Here is a 21,061-nt window from a genome sequence, read left to right as displayed (position 1 = left end):
ATGATCTTCTTTGGGCAGCATTTGATTTTTCAGTGTACTGAGGACAATAACAAACTTAGTGAAAGCCTACTTCAGAGATTTGCAATTTTGTTTTTCAACTTCAGAATTCACAACTACATCGCAATGTATAGAAATTGGAATAATGGCAGGATGCACCATTTCTCCACTGGCTTTTATCATGGCAATGTAAGCAATTATTAGGGCTTAAAAATGGATAGTGGGAGGAGAATGCTTGGCTTCTGCCACCAATTAGAGCATACATGGATGACATGACAATCTTGACTACAACAGTTATTGGGCAAACTAATCAATAACATTGAATGGGCGCGAATGCAATTCAAGCACACTAAGTCAAGGAGCATCTCTATAATTAAAGGTCTATAAATAAGAGGTTCTAATTAATGGTGAGGCAATATCAACAGTGAAACTTTTCATAGTCAAATATTAGGCCCAGACACTCTTTCTCATTCTGAGTGTAGAGTTTCTCAGTCTCAATCATAGACCTCACTACGTAAGCTACAGGTTTCCAAGCGCCATCATTATCTTGTAGCAAAACTTCACCTAGCTCATCTTTAGAGACATCTGTTGACACTATTATCTTCTTGCTTGGATCAAAGAAAACTAGCACTGGTTCTGTTACCAGTATTTGTTTCAATTGCTTCCATTCTTCTTTGTGAGCTGGTGCCCATGACCATTCACTTTTTCCATGTAGTAATTCACATAAGACCACTATTATAGCTGTCAGGTTTGGTAAAAACTTGCACATATAGTTAATCATTCCCAAAGCTCTCTGGAGGCTTTTATATCTTCTGGCCTGGGCATCTCAGTGATATCTTTTACTTTGGTTGTACACCTGCTGTTGTCAATCTGTCTCCGACAAATGTAATTTCCTGCTTGGCATTTTTCTCTGTTGAGCTTCAGTGCATATCGATGCACACTCTCCACGGTTATATGCACTCTGGCACTGTGCTCTTCATGTGTTTTACTCCAAATAATGACATCATCTATGCACACTCGAACACCTTCTAGCCCTTCAAATATATTTTCCATTGCCCGGTGGAAGATTTCTGGTGGAGAACGTATTCCAAAGGACAGTCTCTGGAAGCTGTAATGTCCAAAGGGTTTGTTAAATGTACATATTTTAGCACTTTCACTGTCCAACTTTAAGTGCTAGAAGCCATGAGATGGAGCTAGTTTTGTGAAATACTGTGCCCCTGCCATCTCGCTTAGGATTTCCTCTCTTCGGTATTTAGTAATGCTCAAGCAAGATATTCTCATTCAAATCCTTAGGGCCCATACATAGTCTAAGTGACACAGACCACTGAGTTGACAACTCAGCCTCGACTTGGCTGAATCATTGCATTGAGACCATTCTGTCAAATTCATTGCACAAATCTTGTCTCAGAGGAACTGGAACTCGCCTTGAGAGTGTACGAATGGACGTGCTGTGTTTTTTAATCTAATGCTATATGTAAACGGCAATGCTCCGACTCCCTCAAAAATGCCTGGACACTTCCACAGTTGGCATCGTAGCAGACACTGTGTGGTGTGCAGTCTATGCATGCTTGTTTCCTGTCGCATGTGTCACTGTGTAAACAAGTTTCACCAGTCCAATCATTTCACAAACCTAGTCTCCAAGCAACAACTCTGACATTTTTTCTTTATGCTGGACTTGTAATTTGCATAAACCATGGGTGTCAGTCATTTGTCCATTATAGGCTTTCAGCATCACGTTTATTTATGATCTGCTGCTTATTTTTAAGCATCTTTAGATCCTTTACTGTTATCAGCTTCACTTTTGCACCCATGTCCAGTTTCAGTTGCAAAACTGTGCCATTAATCATTAACGGTACTATCCATTTATCAGCACTTGCTGCGCATTTGATTGCACTTGATTGCAGAAAGCAAATTACTTCGAGATAGCATAATAAAGTATTTCACAGATTAAATCGTGTTATGAACAGCAGACACAGCTCACTGCCATGGACCTGATCTCTCAGCTGTACTTTGAGGGTCACTGCCTTGCAGCTCATATAAAATTAAAAGTTAATTTGTGCTACCAACTATTTGATTGAAACAAACCTTAACAAGGGAACAAGTTCCTTTTTATCACTGACAATATTAACAGCAGTCAGTGAAACACAACAAAAGAACACAGGCATTGAGTGTCATCGTTGGCAGACTTTGAGAGGATAATATCCTTGGTTAAATACTTGTGTGTTTCAGGATAAAGTGAGTGATGGTACATGGTTGACACCTATGAAAACTGTGGACACAATACAATTGCATCGCCTGTAGTAATACCACGAGGAGACTGATCCTGTCAGATTTCAGACACTAAGCAAGTTTGGGCTTGGCCAGTAATCGGATGAGAGCCCTCTTATGAACACCAGGGATCTGATTTTGATAACACGTGGGCAGGTGCAAGAGCAACGCTCAAAGTCATTGTGGTAGTGCTACAAGGAGTGGTCTTTCTCAAGAGAGTAACTTTGATCCAATTTTAGCACCCAGCAGAATGGGACAAAATGTCTTTGCGCTACATCAGTCACTGCTGTGGGAGGTGAAAAGCAGCGCTAGCTGTGTTTTTGGTATCCAATATGGAAGCAACACCATCGCAGCATGGCATGAAGTGGAATTTGACAATTTGAAAGGAATGCTTCATGCTAAAGGACTACATATTTTTGCAAAAGCCTGACAATAATATATAGCGTAAAAACCTAGAAAAGCCAGGGCAAGTAAGGTGAAAGAGCATGGGAATAAATATCTCCATCTATGAATGCTTCTTTGACCGGTATCCAAAAAACGGTTCAACGATGTCTGGAAGAGAAGCAAACACAAACGATCACGTCTGCTTGTCGGGCTGCAGTATCTACAAGTATCTACTGTCTGGGTAACTCTCGTCAACACCACAGTTGTAAACAAGTAACGTGACAATTCAGTTTTGCGATTAAGAGTCAGAGTAAAAACAAAAATGCAGTTTTCATATGGTCGTTAACCATTTGCAGTTCCACGTTGGACCTGGTCAAACATTACAATTTTCCCTTTCCAGTCCGATGTAGGACCCTGTCCGGCATCATCAAAAGACGTCACGCACAGGTCTCTAGTCGATTTTTCTCCGGAAAAAGCCATAAAAAACCTTTCAATGGCCGAGTGAGACAAACAGGAGCTGAATGAAGCCTAAAAAAAAAAAAAAGGGGGGGGGGGGGGGGGGGGGGGGGGGTATCTGAGCACTACACATAGCCCCTGCACCACAGAGATAACACGGACACAAACAAAGGAGATAGCTGCTTCAGCATCCAGCACCCAAAGAATATCACAGACATTTGCAGAGCTTTTTTAGATGTTATAATAATAAAACAATGACTTGGATCGCAGACTTGAGGAGTTTGGTGATAAAATTAGTGATCAGAACAGGATTTATCAGTTTGCATGACTATGAAGAGGTATGTGAAAAATACAGTGAACAATGGGTGGGACTTGGCTGGAGATGCAGTAGTGATGTCCTTTTGCTATGCAGGGCTTTTTAAACCTGTTTTACTCTGAAAAAAAAATAAAAAATTAAAAAGCGTGTGTGAAAATAAATTGGACCTGACACACCTGACAAGCTCTGAATAAATGGACCGCTAAGGGTTAAGGGAACCATGGGGACGCAAATGCCAGAGTTATTCATTTGTCATTATAGGGCGCTACTATAGTTACTGCCGTGTACCTACAGTACTGTGGGTATAAATAGTCCTGTCACTCATAAGGCAGCTAAGTCAAGCAACATGAAGCTGATCAGTGTGGAGAGAGGTGAACTGGTCATGTTTTTGTTACAGCAAAGGAAGTAATGCCGAGGCAGCTCTCAGGGAATACCGTAGAGTGCAAAACATCCGCAAAGGGCCGTGTTCAAGTGCTGCTGTTCAAGTTAAAAATTTGAGGAAAAAGGTTGCACTTGTGATAAGCCTCGTAGCAGCAGACTGCTGACACCAACCAAAGTTTAAAGAATTGTTAAGCTACTAAAACTTTTGCTGTCTACACAGAATTCTGTAATTGGCTTATATATTTTGATCACTCTCCCTTTAAAATAATTGTATATGTATTCGGTATGTTTTTTATTTATTTATTTGTACATTGAGTGTAAATCTATACGATTCAGTAAAAAATAAGCGCTAATTGTCTATTTCGTTGTGCGACGGGGTATCACAAAACCACAAAACAACTAATAATCACTAGAGTCCAATGTACATGTTTTATTGATGCTGCAATTAAGTTATATTGTAAACAAACAAACACAAATAAAAAAAATACATAGCCACAATGTTTGTTCTTTGTTTTGTTTGCCGTTTCATCTGCATCCCATTCAACAGAGAGGGAGGAGGAGGAAGACCAACATCTCTGTCACATCGACAGCCCTAGAAGAGAAGAACAAAGGGAGAATGAGGCAACAGGTCAACAACAGGCCAAGGTCACCAAAGTCCATCACTGCTGGCAAATACTACAAGGCCGTGGTGACAGCACCTCAGCGCCAATGCCACATTTTTGAGAACTCTGATGCCCTTCAGGCATTCCTTCAGCTGCAACATACATATGCACATCTGTGTGTGTAATTTGTTTATTTTTCTTCTTACGTAAAGACTACATTTCAGTTTTATAATAAAAAGAATAAACATTTCAACTAATATTCAACGTCTTTTGTTGTTGTATGTATACTGCAGGGGTCCCCACTATTACAGACATCGCATTATGTTGACTGAATTAACTTTATTATATAAAACTAGACAAAAATCAATAAAAAAATAAATGATTGTATAATTAAAAGCCATCTGTTACTGATTCAGTATAAAGGGATTTTGCTAATAGTAGGGCCCCTAAACTAAACTGTAGTCAATAATACATACCTTATATGACATTCATATCAATGGGTGGATGTGTTCTCTTTCAGCAAAAACAAATTGTTTTAAAATTAGAAAACAAAAAATAGATTAAAAAAAATTAGTGTATGTAAGAGTGTCTATTATAGTATACAATTTAAATCAATACATATAAAAAAGGCACTCCCGATCTGTCTCGGAGTAGCGACAACTGGAGCTTCTCCCAGTGTTCCCTAAAAGACTCATGTTCCCTAAAAGCTTGTGTCCTCTGGAAGGTCAATACAACATCCATTTTGTGCGGCAATACTGTGAAAAACACAAAACGGCACAAAAAAGCTGACCCGAGGACTGTATTGTAGTGTACTACCTGACCAATTCAAACATGAAAACACACTTTTAACATTCCAAATGTATGCTCAATGCCAGATGGAGCAGAGGTGATGGCTTCATTATACTGTACCTGTGTTCAACAGGTGTACTTGGGTTGCAAAACAGTGTCATAAGAGCCACGAAGACATCGCCCTGCACGTTTCAATAAAGCTGCAGTAACTTCATGTACTGCACTGCTTACAGCCGACTGGCTAATCCCTGCAGTGAAGGAACCAGTGGCAAAAAAAGTTAGTGCAGCCATGACCTTTAATGCAACAGGCAATGAGTTATATCTTCAGATATATCTCTTTCCAGATCTGCCTGCAGTAACTGGCAGATATCAGCTATAATTTGTTTGTTAGTCAGAGGCGATGTCTGCATTTGATGTGTGATACAACACAAAATTAATAAATATTCAATTTATAAAATACAAATATAGATATGTATATATATACACACACTTACATTTTGTCTTTATGTTCCTCTTCTTTTGTTTCTCCATGTTTCACTTCCTTCTACCCCCAGCGCCGATGACTGCGCTCCGAACAAGCCTGCCTGAGATTCTCTTTCAAAATGCAAAAACACAGCATCCAGCACCGGCTTTGCGCCACATCAGTATCACTACACTTTTGGTTGAGATTGAACTAAAGACTTTTTGGCTGATTCCTCTGCGGACATAAAAGATCCCACGTCAGATGTATCTACTTTCCATATTACAAAAATTAGAAGTAGCCTGATGTGTTACCAGTTTTGATCTGATATAGTGAAATCAGGTAATCCTTTTCAACTGAAAGCGAATCACTAATAGAGTGAATATAGCATCACTATTATTAGTATAATTCATATCTTATTGGAGCTGCTCAGTAACTTTTTACCTCCTCTGCTCCAAAACCTGTTATTTACCATGTTAGAATTACCTTGTTTCCACAAGATACTCAATTCACCCAATCTACACTGAACACTGTTCATTCTTTGAACAAAAACATTTGAAGCTTTGTACAAAATTATGAGATAAGGCCTGTGTCACCAAGTTCAATAATTTTGTGAGGTTGCACAGTTCAAGAATCTTAAAGACAATGCTAAAAAATAATAAATTTACAAGATACATATTTATAGCTATTACATATCAGTAGTAGCAAAAACCAAAGGGTCTGAGAATAGGAAGATTACCTGTAATATGGTTTCTTCATTGGATGATGAACTCTACACAACGTGAACCTCCCAGTCTCCATGTTGCTTGGGTCAGGAGAAAGAACCAGCTCTCTTTCCCAGAGATCCTTTATAATCCTTATTGGTGCTAATAGCATGCTCCTCCTCCATAAAATCCACCTCATATCTGCACCATGTTTTCCAAATTTTGATAAAGTAAACAAACCAAAAATAGAAATGAAAAAGAGGGGGAACAGGAGGGTGGGATATAGGTGTGTGGAGTTCATCATCCAATGAAGAAACCAAATTACAGGTAATCTTCGTATTCTTACCTTGTCTGATGAACTCCACACAAGGTAAACTATACCAAAGTATGTAGACTGAAGAGTGGTAGGTTAGATGTTAGCAGAAGAAACCACAGATAAAACTGAACGAGCCAAGATAGGTTGAGAGTAAGAGACATTGCAGCTAAGAGACACTGCAGTGTTTAATGAAAGTGTCAAAAGATGCACAAGTGGTGGCACTGCAGAGGTCCTGAATCGAAACAGATTTTAATTTTGCCCAAGTAGTAGCAAGTAGTCCCCTTACAGAGTGTGCTTTGATGGGTTTTGGAACTGTTTTACTATCAAGCCTGTAACAGAACTCAATGCATGATGTTATCTAGCGTGAAATCATCTGTTTAGAGACAGTTTTCCCCTTGTCATGTGAGTTGAAAGAGATAAAGAAGTTGCCCTGATGCTCTGCTACCGATGGTCCTGAGGATGTAGAAGTTTAGGTCTCTTCTGACATGTATCAGATGAAGTCTAGCTTCTTCTTTTGATTTGTGAGGTTTTTGGTAGAAATCTGGAAATGTTATGGTTTGTCTTATATGAAATTCAGTTTCTAGTTTTGGTAAGAATTGGGGATTAGTTCTGCACACAATCCTGTCCTTAAAAGACTGAAAATATGGAGCATCAATAACCTTGGAGCTCGCTTATCCTTCTTGTAGATGTCACTGCCGTCAAGAATGCTGGTTCTATGTCAGGTATTTCATGTCACAAGTTGTCACCATGGGTTCAAAGGGAGGACCCAAGAGCTTGTTAAGTACCAGACTGAGGCTCCACTGGGGAAAAAGACGTTTACTGGGGGGGGGGGTTTAATAAATCTGGTAACTAACGGATGGAAGCCTATCTGGTGATTATCCCAGCCAGGTAAAATGCTAGAGATTACAGCAACAAGTACTTTAATAGAGGACAGGGAGAGACCTTTATGGAATAAGTGACTAAGGTAAGATAGGAAGTCTGCGAGGGGAATGTTTGAATGGTGCAAGGATTTTGATTTGCACCAGGGGAGAAACTCCCTCCATTTACCTGAGTAGGCTTGAAAAGGTGGAAGGTTTCCTTGAAGTGAGTAAAATACTTACCACCTGCTCAGATAGCTCCTTATCCTTCATTTTTTACCGTTCAATCTCCAAGCAGCAAGTTGAAAAAGTGATTTTTCATGCCTGTTGATGGTGGTAAAACCTGGAACGGAATCCTGTAACCCTGTTGAATAAGCCCCAGGACCCAGGGGTCTGATGTAATTCTTTCCCAGCTGGTTAAATAATAGGGGCGGAATCGATGACGTCATCTTCTCCTAGGGTGGGGGCATCTGGAAAGTATTGCTCCTGTGAACTTCCGGGTGCGACAGTATCCATTATTGTATGAGTTACCGGCTGTAAAAGCTGAGCTTGTTTAGACTGCTCATACTAGTTTAACCATTGAAAGAAAAGATCTTTAGACACAGGTAGAGGGTGGTTGAGCCTTGGCTGCTTGAGCTTCCATAGTGGTGGTGGTAGCTGATTTCGCAGATATATCTCTCTCTTGGCTGCAGACGGAATGAGTTGACTTTCTCGTTCTTTCCCTGGAGGAGAAAGCTGTTCTCTGGGGCTACCTGCTCTTTTAGAGGTAGAGGGTGTAGAAGGACCTTTACCAGAACGGTGAACCACCAAAGGGGAAGGAACTTCCTTGAGAGAAGGAGTAACAGACATGTCTACACACATTAAACATAAATTTGTGTTAGACGAGGGGGAAAGTTGGGAATCACACTTAGAATAGATGGAAGACACAGAGGCAAAAAGAGAAGAACTACCTCTATAATTTTTTACAATTAAAAACAAAACAAAAAAAGCACAACGCACAACGCACATAGTCCTTACCCAAGCATAGGCAGGAGAAATTTGGACAACCTGAAACGGACATGATGTGGATTTTATGGAGGAGGAGCACGCTATTAGCACCAATAAGGATTATAAAAGGATCTCTGGGAAAGAGATCTGGTTCTTTCTGCTGACCCAAGCGACCTGGAGACCGTGACGTTCACACTGTGTGGAGTTCATCAGACAAGGTAGCTGGTGGCTTTTAAATCTTGTGTAAGAGGTGAAGCATCACATTCATGGACATTTAACAGTCAGTGAAAATATAACAAAATGTTAATAAGTATTTCCTTATTTCCTGAAGACAAACACATTTCTAGCGAACTTGCAAAATTTTGCATAAAAATGTATGCAAATCTATAAAATTTTTTTATCAAAATGGATTTTAGCGAACAAGCAGTAGTACGTATTGATGTTACAAATTTTAAAAAAATGGTTATCGCACATATTTCCTTGATCCAAACAAAAAAGAAAGTTTAATGCATTTCCATCCATTTTTTTTTCCATTCGCTAGATATAACCAACCTCTCTGAGTATTATATATATATATATATATATATATATATATATATATATATATATATATATATATATATATATATATATATATACACACACATACACACACACACACACACACACACACACACAGTGCCTTGCAAAAGTATTCAGACCCCTGACCAATTCTCTCATATTACTGAATTACAAATGGTACATTGAAATTTTGTTCTGTTCGATATTTTATTTTAAAACAATTAAACTGTAAATCAATTATTGTAAGGTGACATTGGTTTCATGTTGGGAAATATTTTTAAGAAAAATCAAAAACTGAAATAACTTGCTTGCATAAGTATTTAACCCCCACACATTAATATTTGGTAGAGCCAGCTTTCGCTGCAGTAACAGCTTTAAGTCTTTTGGGTTAAGTATGTACCAGCTTTGCACACAGTGTCGGAGTGATTTTGGCCCATTCTTCTTGGCAGATTTGCTCCAGGTTGTTCAGGTTGGTTGGATGATGCTTGTGGACTGCAATTTTCAAATAGTGCCACAGATTCTCAATGGGATTGAGATCAGGACTTTGACTGTACCACTGTAGGACATTCACTTTTTTGTTCTTGAGCCATTCCAATGTTGCTTTGGCCTTGTGCTTGGGATCATTGTGCTGCTGAAAGGTGAATTTCCTCCCAAGCTTCAGTTTTTCAGCGGACTGAAGCAGATTCTCTTGCTGTATTTTCCTGTATTTTGCTCCATCCATTCTTCCTTCAACTGTAACAAGATGCCCAGTCCCTGCTGATGAGAAGCATCCCCACAGCATGATGCTGCCACCACCATACTTCACTGTAGGGATGGTGTGTCCTGAGGCATGGGCAGTGTTAGGTTTGCGCCACACATAGTGCTTTGAGTTTTGGCCAAAAAGCTCAATCTTGGTCTCATCTGACCACAAAACCTTTTCCCACATCGCAGCTGGGACACTCTCATGCTTTCTAGCAAACTCCAGAAGTGCTTTCAGATGGTACTTTTTGAGTAATGGCTTATTTCTTGCCACCCTCCCATACAGGCCAGTGTTATGCAGATCTGATATGGTTGACTGGTGCACCATTATTCCACTCCGAGCCACTGAACTCTGTAGCTCCTTCAAAGTGATTTTTGACCTCTCTGTGGCTCCTCTCACAAGTCTCCTTCTTGTCTGAGTGCTGAGTTTTGAGGGATGGCCTTTTCTTGGCAGTGCTTGGGTGGTGTGATGCAGCTTCCACTTCCCGATTATTGATCCAACTGTGCTCACTGGGATATCCAATCACTGGGATATTATTGTGTACTCTTTCCCTAATCTATGCACCTGTATTACTTTATCTCTAACTTCTGTAGAATGCTCTTTGGTCTTCATTTTCCTTCAGATATACAGCCTTACCAATGATCCTTCAACAGTGGGGTTTTTATCCAGAAAATGTGACAGCAACTTTAATGGTTCACAGATGGAGGCCAATGATAAGGTAATTGTGTCCTCGTTTGGGCAATTTCTTTCATGGGTGCAAACTGGGAGCTTCCACAGCACAGGTGTTGAATACTTATGCAAGCAAGATATTTCAGTTTTTTATTTTTCTCAAAAATATTTCCCAACATAAAACCAATGTCACCTTACAATAATTGATTTTGAGTTTCAGTGTTTTAAAATAAAATATCGAACAGAACGAAATTTCAATGTACCATTTGTAATTCAGTAATATGAGAGAATTGGTCAGGGGTCTGAATACTTTTGCAATATATATATATATATATATATATATATATATATATATATATATATATATATATACACACACACACACACACACACACACGTCAAAAGTTTGAGTATACCTGCTTGAAACCAGGTTTTTCATGATTATCTATGATTTTAACTGTATAAACTTGTCTATAAACACTTAATATTTCATTATATGATACGTGTACTTATATAAGCTGATAATCATAAGTGAACTGCATTCAAAAATTTAATTTTTAAATGAAAATGTAAATCTTGTCAATTTCAATGAAATGGTCACCCAAAGCAAGGAGATTTCAGTCTGAAGCCCAAGTCAGTTAAAAGTCTGAAATGTGTATAACATGGTGTTAGAACACTGGTCTAAGTATAAATGTGTCTTTGTTAGATGTTCTCTGAGTTAACTAGCATGTTATCTAATTAACATTTTGTCACCAATTATTGTTAACAGGTGAGGGTCCATGATTACTATAAATATAGGTAGCATAGGCACAAGTTTGTCATTCCTGAATGTAAGGGAGCAGAAAATAGCAAAATACGCTCAATTAAGCAAAGAAAAAAGACAGTCTGTACTTACTTTAAGAAATGAAGGTCACTCTTTTAAGACAAATTGCAAGAACTTTGCAAGATTTGAAGAAACTGGCACTCATGAGGACAAGGTCAGGGAGGCAAAGGGTGACCTCAGAATCCGAGAACAAGTTCATTCGAGTCACAAGTCTGCGAAACCGGCAATTAACTGCTCCTCAAATACAAGCTCAGCTAAATGCTACTAGAAGTACAAATGTTTCAACACCAACTGTTCAGAGGAGATTGCGTGAAGCTGGCCCAACTGGAAGAATTGCCTCAAAGAAACCATTGTTAAGAGTGCAGAATAAGAGGAACTGGACGTTTGAGGAGTGGAAGTCGGTCTTATGAACCAATGAGTCAAAATCTGAAATACCTGTGTCCAACCGCCGAGTATTTGTAAGACGTAGAGAGGGTGAGCGCATGAGTTCTGCATGTGTGGTTCCTACTGTCAAGCATGGAGGAGGCAGTGTCATGGTCTGGGGTTGCTTTGCTGGCGACAGTGTTGGTGATCTTTACCAAGTCCATGGCAAGCTCAACGAGCATGGCTATCATAGCATACTTCAGAGGCATGCCATTCCATCAGGATTATGGCTAGTTGGCAGTCCTTCATTCTTCTGCAAGATAACGACTCGAAACACACCTCAAAGTTGTGCAAGGACAACTCAATCTAAATGACCTGGCAACGTAAATCATCAATTAAGAAAAAACCTAGCTTCCAGCAAGTGTACTCAAACTTTTGACTGGTAGATACAGCTCTGGAACAAATTAAGAGACCACTGCAAATTTTTCTTAAATCAGCATCTCTAAATATATGGCTGCCATTCCATTCCAGTGTCTGTTGAATTCCAACACAGGCACACCTCATTCTACTGAATGAGGTACTGATTAAGGGATCACCTGAACCAAACCTTATTTAATGAGGAAAAGTATAAAAACCACTCCTGTGGTCATCACTATCCTCTTGCAATAGGACCAGCTGCATGGAAAAACAGTGCTAGTAGTACCTCAAAAGTAACTGGAATCAAAAAATAACTACTGACCATGCCCAAAGAGTTGAAAAGGAAAGTTTTGAGTGAGGAAAAGAAGGGTTTGATTCTGGCTTTACTGGCAGAGGGATACAGTGAGCGTCGGGTTGCTTCCAGCCTTAAAATTTCAAAGACAGCGGTTCATAAGAACAAGGTCAAGCACACACATTGGGGACAACAAAGCTACAGACCGGCAGAGGGCGAAAATGACTCTCCACTGACCGAGATGACCGCCAACTCTTTCGAATGTCACTCAGCAACCGTAGGATGACATCAAGTGACCTACAAAAAGAATGGCAAACAGCAGCTGGGGTGAAGTGCACGGCGAGGATGGTTCGAAACAGGCTCCTAGGGGCAGGACTGAAGTCGTACAAAGCTAGAAAAAAGACCTTCATCAATGAGAAGCAAAGAAGAGCCAGGCTGAGGTTTGCAAAAGACCATGAGGATCGGACTGTAGAGGACTGGAGTAAGGTCATCTTCTCTGATGAGTCCAATTTTCAGCTTTGCCCAACACTTGGTCGTCTAATGGTTAGATGGAGACCTGGAGAGGCCTACAAGCCACAGTGTCTCACACCCACTGTGAAATGTGGTGAATGAGCGATGATGATCTGGGGATGCTTCAGCAAGCCTAATCGGGCAGATTTGTCTTTGTGAAGGGCGCATGAATCAAGCCAAGTACAAGGTTGTCCTGGAAGAAAACTTGCTTCCTTCTGCTCTGACAATGCTCCCCAACTCTGAGGATTGGTTTTTCCAGCAGGACAATGCTCCATGCCACACAGCCAGGTCAATCAAGGTGTGGATGGAGGACCACCAGATCAAGACCCTGTCATGGCCAGCCCAATCTCCAGACCTGAACCCCATTGAAAACCTCTGGAATGTGATCAAGAGGAAGATGGATGGTCACAAGCCATCAAACAAAGCCGAGCTGCTTGAATTTTTGCGCCAAGTAGCATAAAGTCACCCAACATCAACGTGAAAGACTGGTGGAGAGCATGCCAAGACGCATGAAAGCTGTGCTTGAAAATCAGGGTTATTCCACCAAATATTGATTTCTGAACTCTTCCTAAATTAAAACATTAGTATTGTGTTGTTTAAAAATTAATCTGAATTTATTTTCTTTGCATTATTCGAGGTCTGACAACACTGCATCTTTTTTGTTATTTTGACCAGTTGTCATTTTCTGCAAATAAATGCTCTAAATAACAATATTTTTATTTGGAATTTGGAAGAAATGTTGTCAGTAGTTTATAGAATAAAACAAAAATGTTCATTTTACCCAAACACATACCTATAAATAGTAAAACCAGAGAAACTGATAATTTTGCAGTGGTCTCAATTTTTTCCAGAGCTGTATAATGTGTAGCTGGACTGAAAATGGACAAAGAAGGAAGGACGTATATGATGAGTGTCCCATCCCTTTGTATATTTTTGTTATGATTCACTGTATTATTTGTGGCATGGACGAAAAACTGCCACCATTATTTGTTGTTTTCTATTTTAAGATACCTCGTGAGGATGCGTGACTGTCAGCTACTAACTGTTTAACTAGCTGACAGTCACACAGAATTAGTAAACTTGTGCAGAATGTGACCGGGGGATAAAACAGTGATTGATAGCTAGAGTCCCTCGGTCACAAATATAAAAAATCTGCAGTTTGGCTGCACAGGACAAGTGTTCAGAGGTGGAACTTTAAAGCGAGACAGTAAGAACTAAAACTAAAAAGAATATAACAATTCCTAGACAGGCTGGCTTTTTTATTTAGTGCTCGGTTTATTTAGTGTGTTGTTTATTTGGCCAACATGCCCCTTTGCTTTACAAAAGTATTTACTTTTTTTTTTTAAATCTTTCGTTTCATTATTTAATAAAAGTACTGAGAGACAAAGCGTTGGCACAACCCGATCGATGTATCTGGGAACGAGCAATAATTTTTATCTGTTTTTTTTTTTTTATACAATAAAAAAATCTAAATTTTAAATTTTCATTTTTAGGAAAATAAAATTTAAGCATAATATTTTAGGGACCCCGATAGCTGTTGTTGATTCCCACTCAGGAATAGAGCATCAGGGCTAGCAACTTTCAAAAGATACTCGTCCTAAGGACTAGTATCACAATTTTGTTAGTTTCTAACCCTGAATGGGTCTCTAGAACTGTCCGAGATAACTGACAAATATTTAGCAGTTACCACTCTGGGCTGGACGCTGGGTCTTCGCAATAGCGTGTATGCACTCCTGTGCCTGTTTACAATTTCTGTAGGTTTTCACCACATTTAATCATTTTGCCTCATCCAGGTCACACCTCCATTCAAAGTCAGAATAGGGTCTTGCATGCTTTGCAAGGGTGTGAGCTGTTCTAAAAAGCACTTTTAGCTTTTAAAATCACAGAGGTGTTTATAGCGTGTAGTAATTGTTGCGCTTCGATGTGCCTTGTTTGGCAGTCTTTACCTTCATCAGTTTTATACAGTTATAATGAATACTTGATTCTCATGAGCTTTAAAAGTGAAAATCTTAAAGATCAAACCCAGTCAAATGTGCCATTCTGGATTTTGTCATACTAGATACAAACCTTGCAGTACTTGCAGTATATCTTATTTTCTGAAGCCACAGACTTACTGCAGCCAGTCAAATTGTGAAAGCCAGGTTACTTAACCTTTTCTCTGTCAAATTCCTTGTGTTGTTTGCTAATCATCATCTTTATTTTCTTTTGTTGTATAAATCTCCACATTTTTGTAAAATTACTTTACGCTTGGCTCAAAGATGCTACACGCTATTCACTTCTTCATTGCCACGGTTTAAATGTAAACTTTTGTTATTATAAGATAAATCTACAGTATAAAAATATCAACACACAAAATAGCTCAAGTGAATAGCCATTTCCTCACATTACGTTTCTTTGAAACGGACCATATGAAATTGTTATTCTAACTGAGAGGAACGGTAGTTCCTTGCGTCAAATTATCAGCGAAGCACAAGTGCCAGATTCTCTATACAGCAAGGACAGTTAAACGTGTTCTCCGGGTATTGGCGCAGCAAAAGTCAGCCAAAAATCTTGGGTGAAATGTACAAAAGAAAAAAGTCAACACTGTGTGACAGAAATAGAATGACTCTTGGTTGTAAATCTCCCTCCCGGCCTGTGAGGAAGCTAAGTCACAGAAACAGCGTACCCTGGACTGGTTGACCTGACAATTCATTCCCAGGGTTAAAAGGAAGTCGTCATCTAGAAATGGGATTGAGCTTCGGTGCACTAACTCATTGACACGGAAAGGAAACAATGTGGCAACCGCTGTTGGAGAAAAGGCTACAATCGTTTACCAAGGGGTCATGCGTTACGGTAGAAATAGGGGACGAAGCAACGTAATCTGTTCCTTTGTTTATTGTTAAGAAATGACCCAGAAGGGCCTGTACTGTGTTTATCATACCGTGAGTGTTTAGTTTGTTTGTCACTAATTGTTGCTATTTGTTATTATCTGTAGACGGATAACACATTCCGGAGCTGTCGCCAGAGGCCAGCACTAACCCAGACATCACTGCACCTGTGTCACGATAAACTTAATTTGCACCACTAGCACTACAGCACTCACCCAGGACTGTTGACCTTGTTTGTATACTGTGTGTTTACTTTGACTGTGTTTATTATTTTGAACTACAAACCCTGTATTTACAACAGTACCTGGGATTTATTGTTTGGTCACCAGACCTGGATTATAGTATTAAATCACTTTCTGACTGGATTATCACTGTCTGTCTTTTCATTGCTCACCGCATCACTCCTACACTTGTACCCTGCAAACCACTTTGCCACACCTGTCATACAGTAAGAGAAATAAGTCGCCAAACTAAGGTAAAAATGTCCTTCTCCTCCTTTTTCTCACAATGTAATTTTTTGCAGACCCCAGGCGTCTTGCATTTGAGCATAGCTTATGGCTACTTTTGTGAGGTTAAAGTACCACATAGTTCTATCCAAATTGGCTACTTCTTCAATTGTGCATTCGCTGAGGATTGACCTAGAGGAAAAAGTAACAATATGGGCTTCCAATGCCACTAGCTTGGAGCTGAGGGGTTATGAACTTGCATATGGGACTTTGTTATTATGAGGACACATTTGAAACTAACAAAACCTTACTTAGTTCGATTTTAATTTTTTTGATTAGTATTTTTTTTTTTTTTACGTTGTGGTGCCTGCCTGGGAGGATAATTGATTGACTGAACAACCATTTGTGAAAATGCTATTTGTTGCATTCTCATTCTAGCTAATCAGTCAATTTCAGGCACAACTGAAAGTATTTGGTTTAGGAGATCTTAAATGACAGAGACATCTGTATTTAAAGGTTACTGCAAACTGGGAATCAAAAACGTGAATTTAGTTTTTAAAACCCAGCTAAGTAAGGTTTGGGTAGTTTAAAATGTCATCGTAACAAAGACGCCCCAAGTCTCATGCAAGTTCATAACCCCTCAGTTCCAAGCTAGTGCCAGTGGAAGCACATACTGTTACTATTTCCTCTAGATCAATCCTCAGAGAATGCAAAGTTGAAGAAATAGCCCGTTTTGATAGAACTATGTGACACTTTAGCCTCACCAAAGTGCCCATAAGCAATGCTTGAATGCATGACAAATGCAACTTCAAAAATCTGCCAAAAATCCAAAATCCCAGGATGCCAATATATTTTGTTTGATGCTTGTAGATCTCATTAACATCTATCCAAACAAATCTTTGGGTGATTTTTTGGAGCCCCCCCAACGCAAGTTATTACAGCCTAAACTTGGTACAAATAGCAAAAATTCAAATTTCAAGGGGGTTTAATGGCCAGTGGTGGGACTTGAATCCAAATGTTTCTCACAGAACTGGTACCTAAGGGCCTTACAGCAATACTTAGGACCCAAATCCCCTACAAGGTAAAGGTTTAGGCTGAAGTTTGAATAAAACTTGAGTTACCCCTTGTCTGGCAATTTGCCAGCAGTGAGTAGGGTGCTCCTAGTATTTTTTTCTGAAAAGCCCTACTCAATAAGGGTAGAAAGAGGAGCTACATATGATGGTAGCATCTAAATTGCATCAAGGGTGATTTTTCTGGTCAAGGTCCCATTCTCACCTTAGTTTGACCTTTGTAAGGTCACAGGTCGAAGGGCACTTTTTTTTTTTTTTTTTTTTTTTTTTAAATAATGGCTATCATTTCTGAACTCAGCGTTTTCTGAAAACCCCCAGGTTAATTTTTCTAGGAAAATCTGAGAAGGACGGGCAACAAAATGTCCCTTTTCTGGTAGAGTTGGCGTGTAATGACCCAATATCTGTACACTTTTTATAAGTACCTGCCCACAGGACTACTAAAACACAGACATCAACTAGTCCTCATCAGTTTTAATTCGCCTCAGGCGAGTTTCTAACTGTCGATTCGGTACCAGTTCTGTGACTTTTGCACCGAGTCAGTACAGGTATGGTAACGGGTCGGTAACTTTAGCACCAGGTCAGCACTAGGACGGCGCCAGGTCGGGTTCGGTGGCTTTAGCACCTGATCTGTACTGGGACGGTACTGGTGTGGTAACTGCCAGTATGGTACTGGGTCAGGAGCGGAGCGGGTCGGTGACCTCTGTACCAGTTCGGTATGGGTACACCGGTTCAGAGTAACCGCGGGTGGCAACGTACAGGGATGTCAACCTGTAGAAGCCACTGGCAAACCCACTCAGACAGTACCACGCAAGAGACTGAGGGAAGCCTGCTTGCTAGAATGGACTAACAGCCTTCGCAGTGGTGATGCTAAAAGCTGTCACCAAAACGGCAAGACACTGTGGTTGAATTGTAAGCAACAACAACTGAAGCGATTATCTTGATCCTGCACGTGTGCTTAGCAGGAGACAGCCAGCACGGACTTAGATATACTTACATTTCAAAAAATTCTAAACGCCCCTTCTGAAAGTGATATTAAAAGGTAAACACATCAGGTTATGTATACAACAGTGTAATACTTTGCAGACAGGCCTGCTTGTACAAATACATTATCAACAAAAAAAACTAATTAATAATTTAAATAATACAAACGTCTTGTATGATGCTTAAAAAAATAAAATAGCCTCCAGCTGGAGCTATGCAGTCTGGGGGACAGCACAAAGTCAGCCGACTTATGTTGCTGGATCCCTGGCAAAGGCCGACTGAATCCCTGGCAAGGGCTGGCTTCTCGTGGGGCACAAGGCCACAGCGGGATGTAACAAGCAACCGGCTATAGTGCACAAATGTGTATAATTAGTAAAAACTATTACAGCAATAGACGCAACAATGTACTCTCCAATCAGGTCAGCCTTTAAGGAAAAATGCCGCTGAGATCAGCAAGCGCTGTCCTTTTGTGCCCTCGGGTTGGGGCAGGGCCACGACTGCACAGCTCGCTGAGCAGTTCTGGTATACAATTTGTAGGTCTAAAGTTTAGGAGGTAAATTCCCATTAGGGAATGGTTACATTTCGCATTTGAAAGGGAACATACATTAAAAAAAAAACAAAAAAAAAGGTCAGCCCTCCTCTGCTTTCTGAAACAATACAATAAAACGTGTTCTACCTGTTCAGATATTCACAACAAAGCGAGATTTAAATCCTCTTTCAAAGCAGGTAAGATTTACTGTACATCCAGTATAACAAACACTGCACCACATGACATGACACAGAGCTGCAATCAGTAGTTTGTTAATCACATACTTAACGTTGGCACATAGCCCAGGATTTTTACTTGTATTCATACCTGGCTGTCCAACCGAGTACATTCAGAAAGTTAGATATGTGCAATTCTGAGATATTATTGCACAACCACGCATTTCAACAGTTCGGGGTTTAGTACAGTCTAAATAGAGACAATTAAAATTAAAACAATATGACCTTAAAAATGTAATACTTATTGTTGGGGGATATTGTTTATGCATTATTTGTAGCATATTACTTGTAGAATATTTGTAAACATTTACTTATATTACAGTTGTAGTTAGCACAGCATAGTAATTGTAACAGTAGTATATGTTATTGTTCTTTTCTATTTAAGGGCTTTGATAAAAGCCCGTCAACGAAAGAATACATTTTTAACCCGTTATTAGCCATCTGTTATTTTCATTTAAAAAGACATAGCCTTCAGAATTCCTTTTCTAACAGACAAACTGCAGGAGCAGTACGTCCATAGCAATGTTTCCACTAACTCCCCTAAACACTTCTTCCATCCCGAACAAAGACCTTATCACACATTTACACAGAAGATAATTTATTATGTCCTTCTCTCCAGTATTTAGTCAAAAAGAACAGACCTGTATGTTACCCTGCAGCAATCCCCCAGATTAAAAATGATGTAAGTGAAGTCCTTTTTTTTCAGTGTGTAGTTTACCAATCAACTGCAATTGACCCTACAGACCCCCGTATTTAATTTACTAAATGCAGGCGTCTCTATATGCCAGAGCCCACTTTGCACCTTGACAACCAGCACGAGGTACCCAAACGATCCTTACCGGTGTCCAGTTTGACGATCTGCGGCAATCGGTACGAGTTGACCAGTAGGTCCAGAGGCAGAGAGGTCGCGCTCCATTTCACATCTTTGAGATTGTTATAGAGCATTAATCGCGCGTCCATGGTTGCTCGCTGCTGACATGAACCCACTGCTAGTTAACACTCGTTTGGAGAAAGACATAGACCCAGCAGTGCGTCTCTGTTTCTCTCCAGCTTATTCTTTTTCCAAGACTTTCAGTTGTTATCCAGACTCGGTTGTCGCTGTTGACAGGAAACGCCATGGAATTACAGAGGTAAAGTACCGAGTAAGGACGCCTGCGCAACAACTGGAGACACCGCCTCCCATCCAGTGCATGTAGACTAAAAAGGCTTTTTGCTTCTCGCTCTACCCTCTGCTAAAAGCAGTTACTGCCACCACTTGTCCTATAGGTCGAGGCTTTCCCAGATCCCATAATTCTGTTGGTTATACAAATGCTAATGCTATTCCTATTCACCCTCTCTCTCTCTCTCTCTCTCTCTCTCTCTCTCTCTCTCTCTCTCTCTCTCTCTCTCTTTGAGCTACTAACATAAGGTGTGCAATACCTTTTTATAACAAATGTACATGTAAAGTGTCATCATATTTAACAAATAGCCTTAAACTGGCCACCGGCACGACTTACCTTTAAAGTGCATTGAAGGCATTGTTGTAGTTTCAGCAAATGTAAGTGAGCAGTTCCCAAGATATGGACCTACAGAGAGAACTTAATAACTTGTGAAAAGTCCATACTTAGGTCTATAACATTGATAGGGGGTTTTCATGTTCCAAGCAAAAATGTGCAGTGTGAAAAAAAACAAAAAAAAAAATCCATTACTTAGGTATGGCAGTGCTCCACTGCAACTCACTTCAGTTGTTTAAAGCTATAGTCTTTACCAACACAGTATATCACAAACATCTTTATTATAAGTGAACAGCTGAGACTGCCTGAGTAAAAATCAAAGCAGGTATAAAAACATGGTTGTTATAAAACTTCACAAACTACTTTCAGTGTAAACACAGCGAGTAAATAATTAAAGCAAATATTAACAATTTACTTTAGATTGTACCTTTAGTCCTGGGCTATGTGCCAGTGTTAACAATAATGGCGTAATGGTCGTTGGGCTGCTTGTGTTTTTTTTCCCCCTCTTTTTTATAACTACACAAATTTTTTATTTAAGATCTCAAGCT

General features: G+C 39.7%; 1 protein-coding gene across 2 annotated transcripts in view; it reads right to left on the bottom strand.

The window, feature by feature from the left end:
* The window catches only part of LOC121313477 (GRB2-associated and regulator of MAPK protein-like), a 62,513-nt gene extending 42,294 nt beyond the window's left edge, over window positions 1-20,219 (bottom strand). For both annotated transcript variants that reach the window (XM_041246078.1, XM_041246079.1), the window contains exon 1: window positions 19,860-20,219. In XM_041246078.1, the coding sequence (XP_041102012.1) occupies window positions 19,860-19,980 (121 nt within the window). In that variant the 5' untranslated portion in view covers window positions 19,981-20,219. The remainder of the gene's footprint in view (window positions 1-19,859) is intronic.
* Window positions 20,220-21,061: the final 842 nt, after the last annotated feature.

The sequence above is a fragment of the Polyodon spathula genome, chromosome 3, assembly GCF_017654505.1.
Source record: "Polyodon spathula isolate WHYD16114869_AA chromosome 3, ASM1765450v1, whole genome shotgun sequence".
Lineage (NCBI taxonomy): Eukaryota > Metazoa > Chordata > Actinopteri > Acipenseriformes > Polyodontidae > Polyodon > Polyodon spathula.
This window is presented reverse-complemented; position numbering and strand designations above follow the sequence as displayed.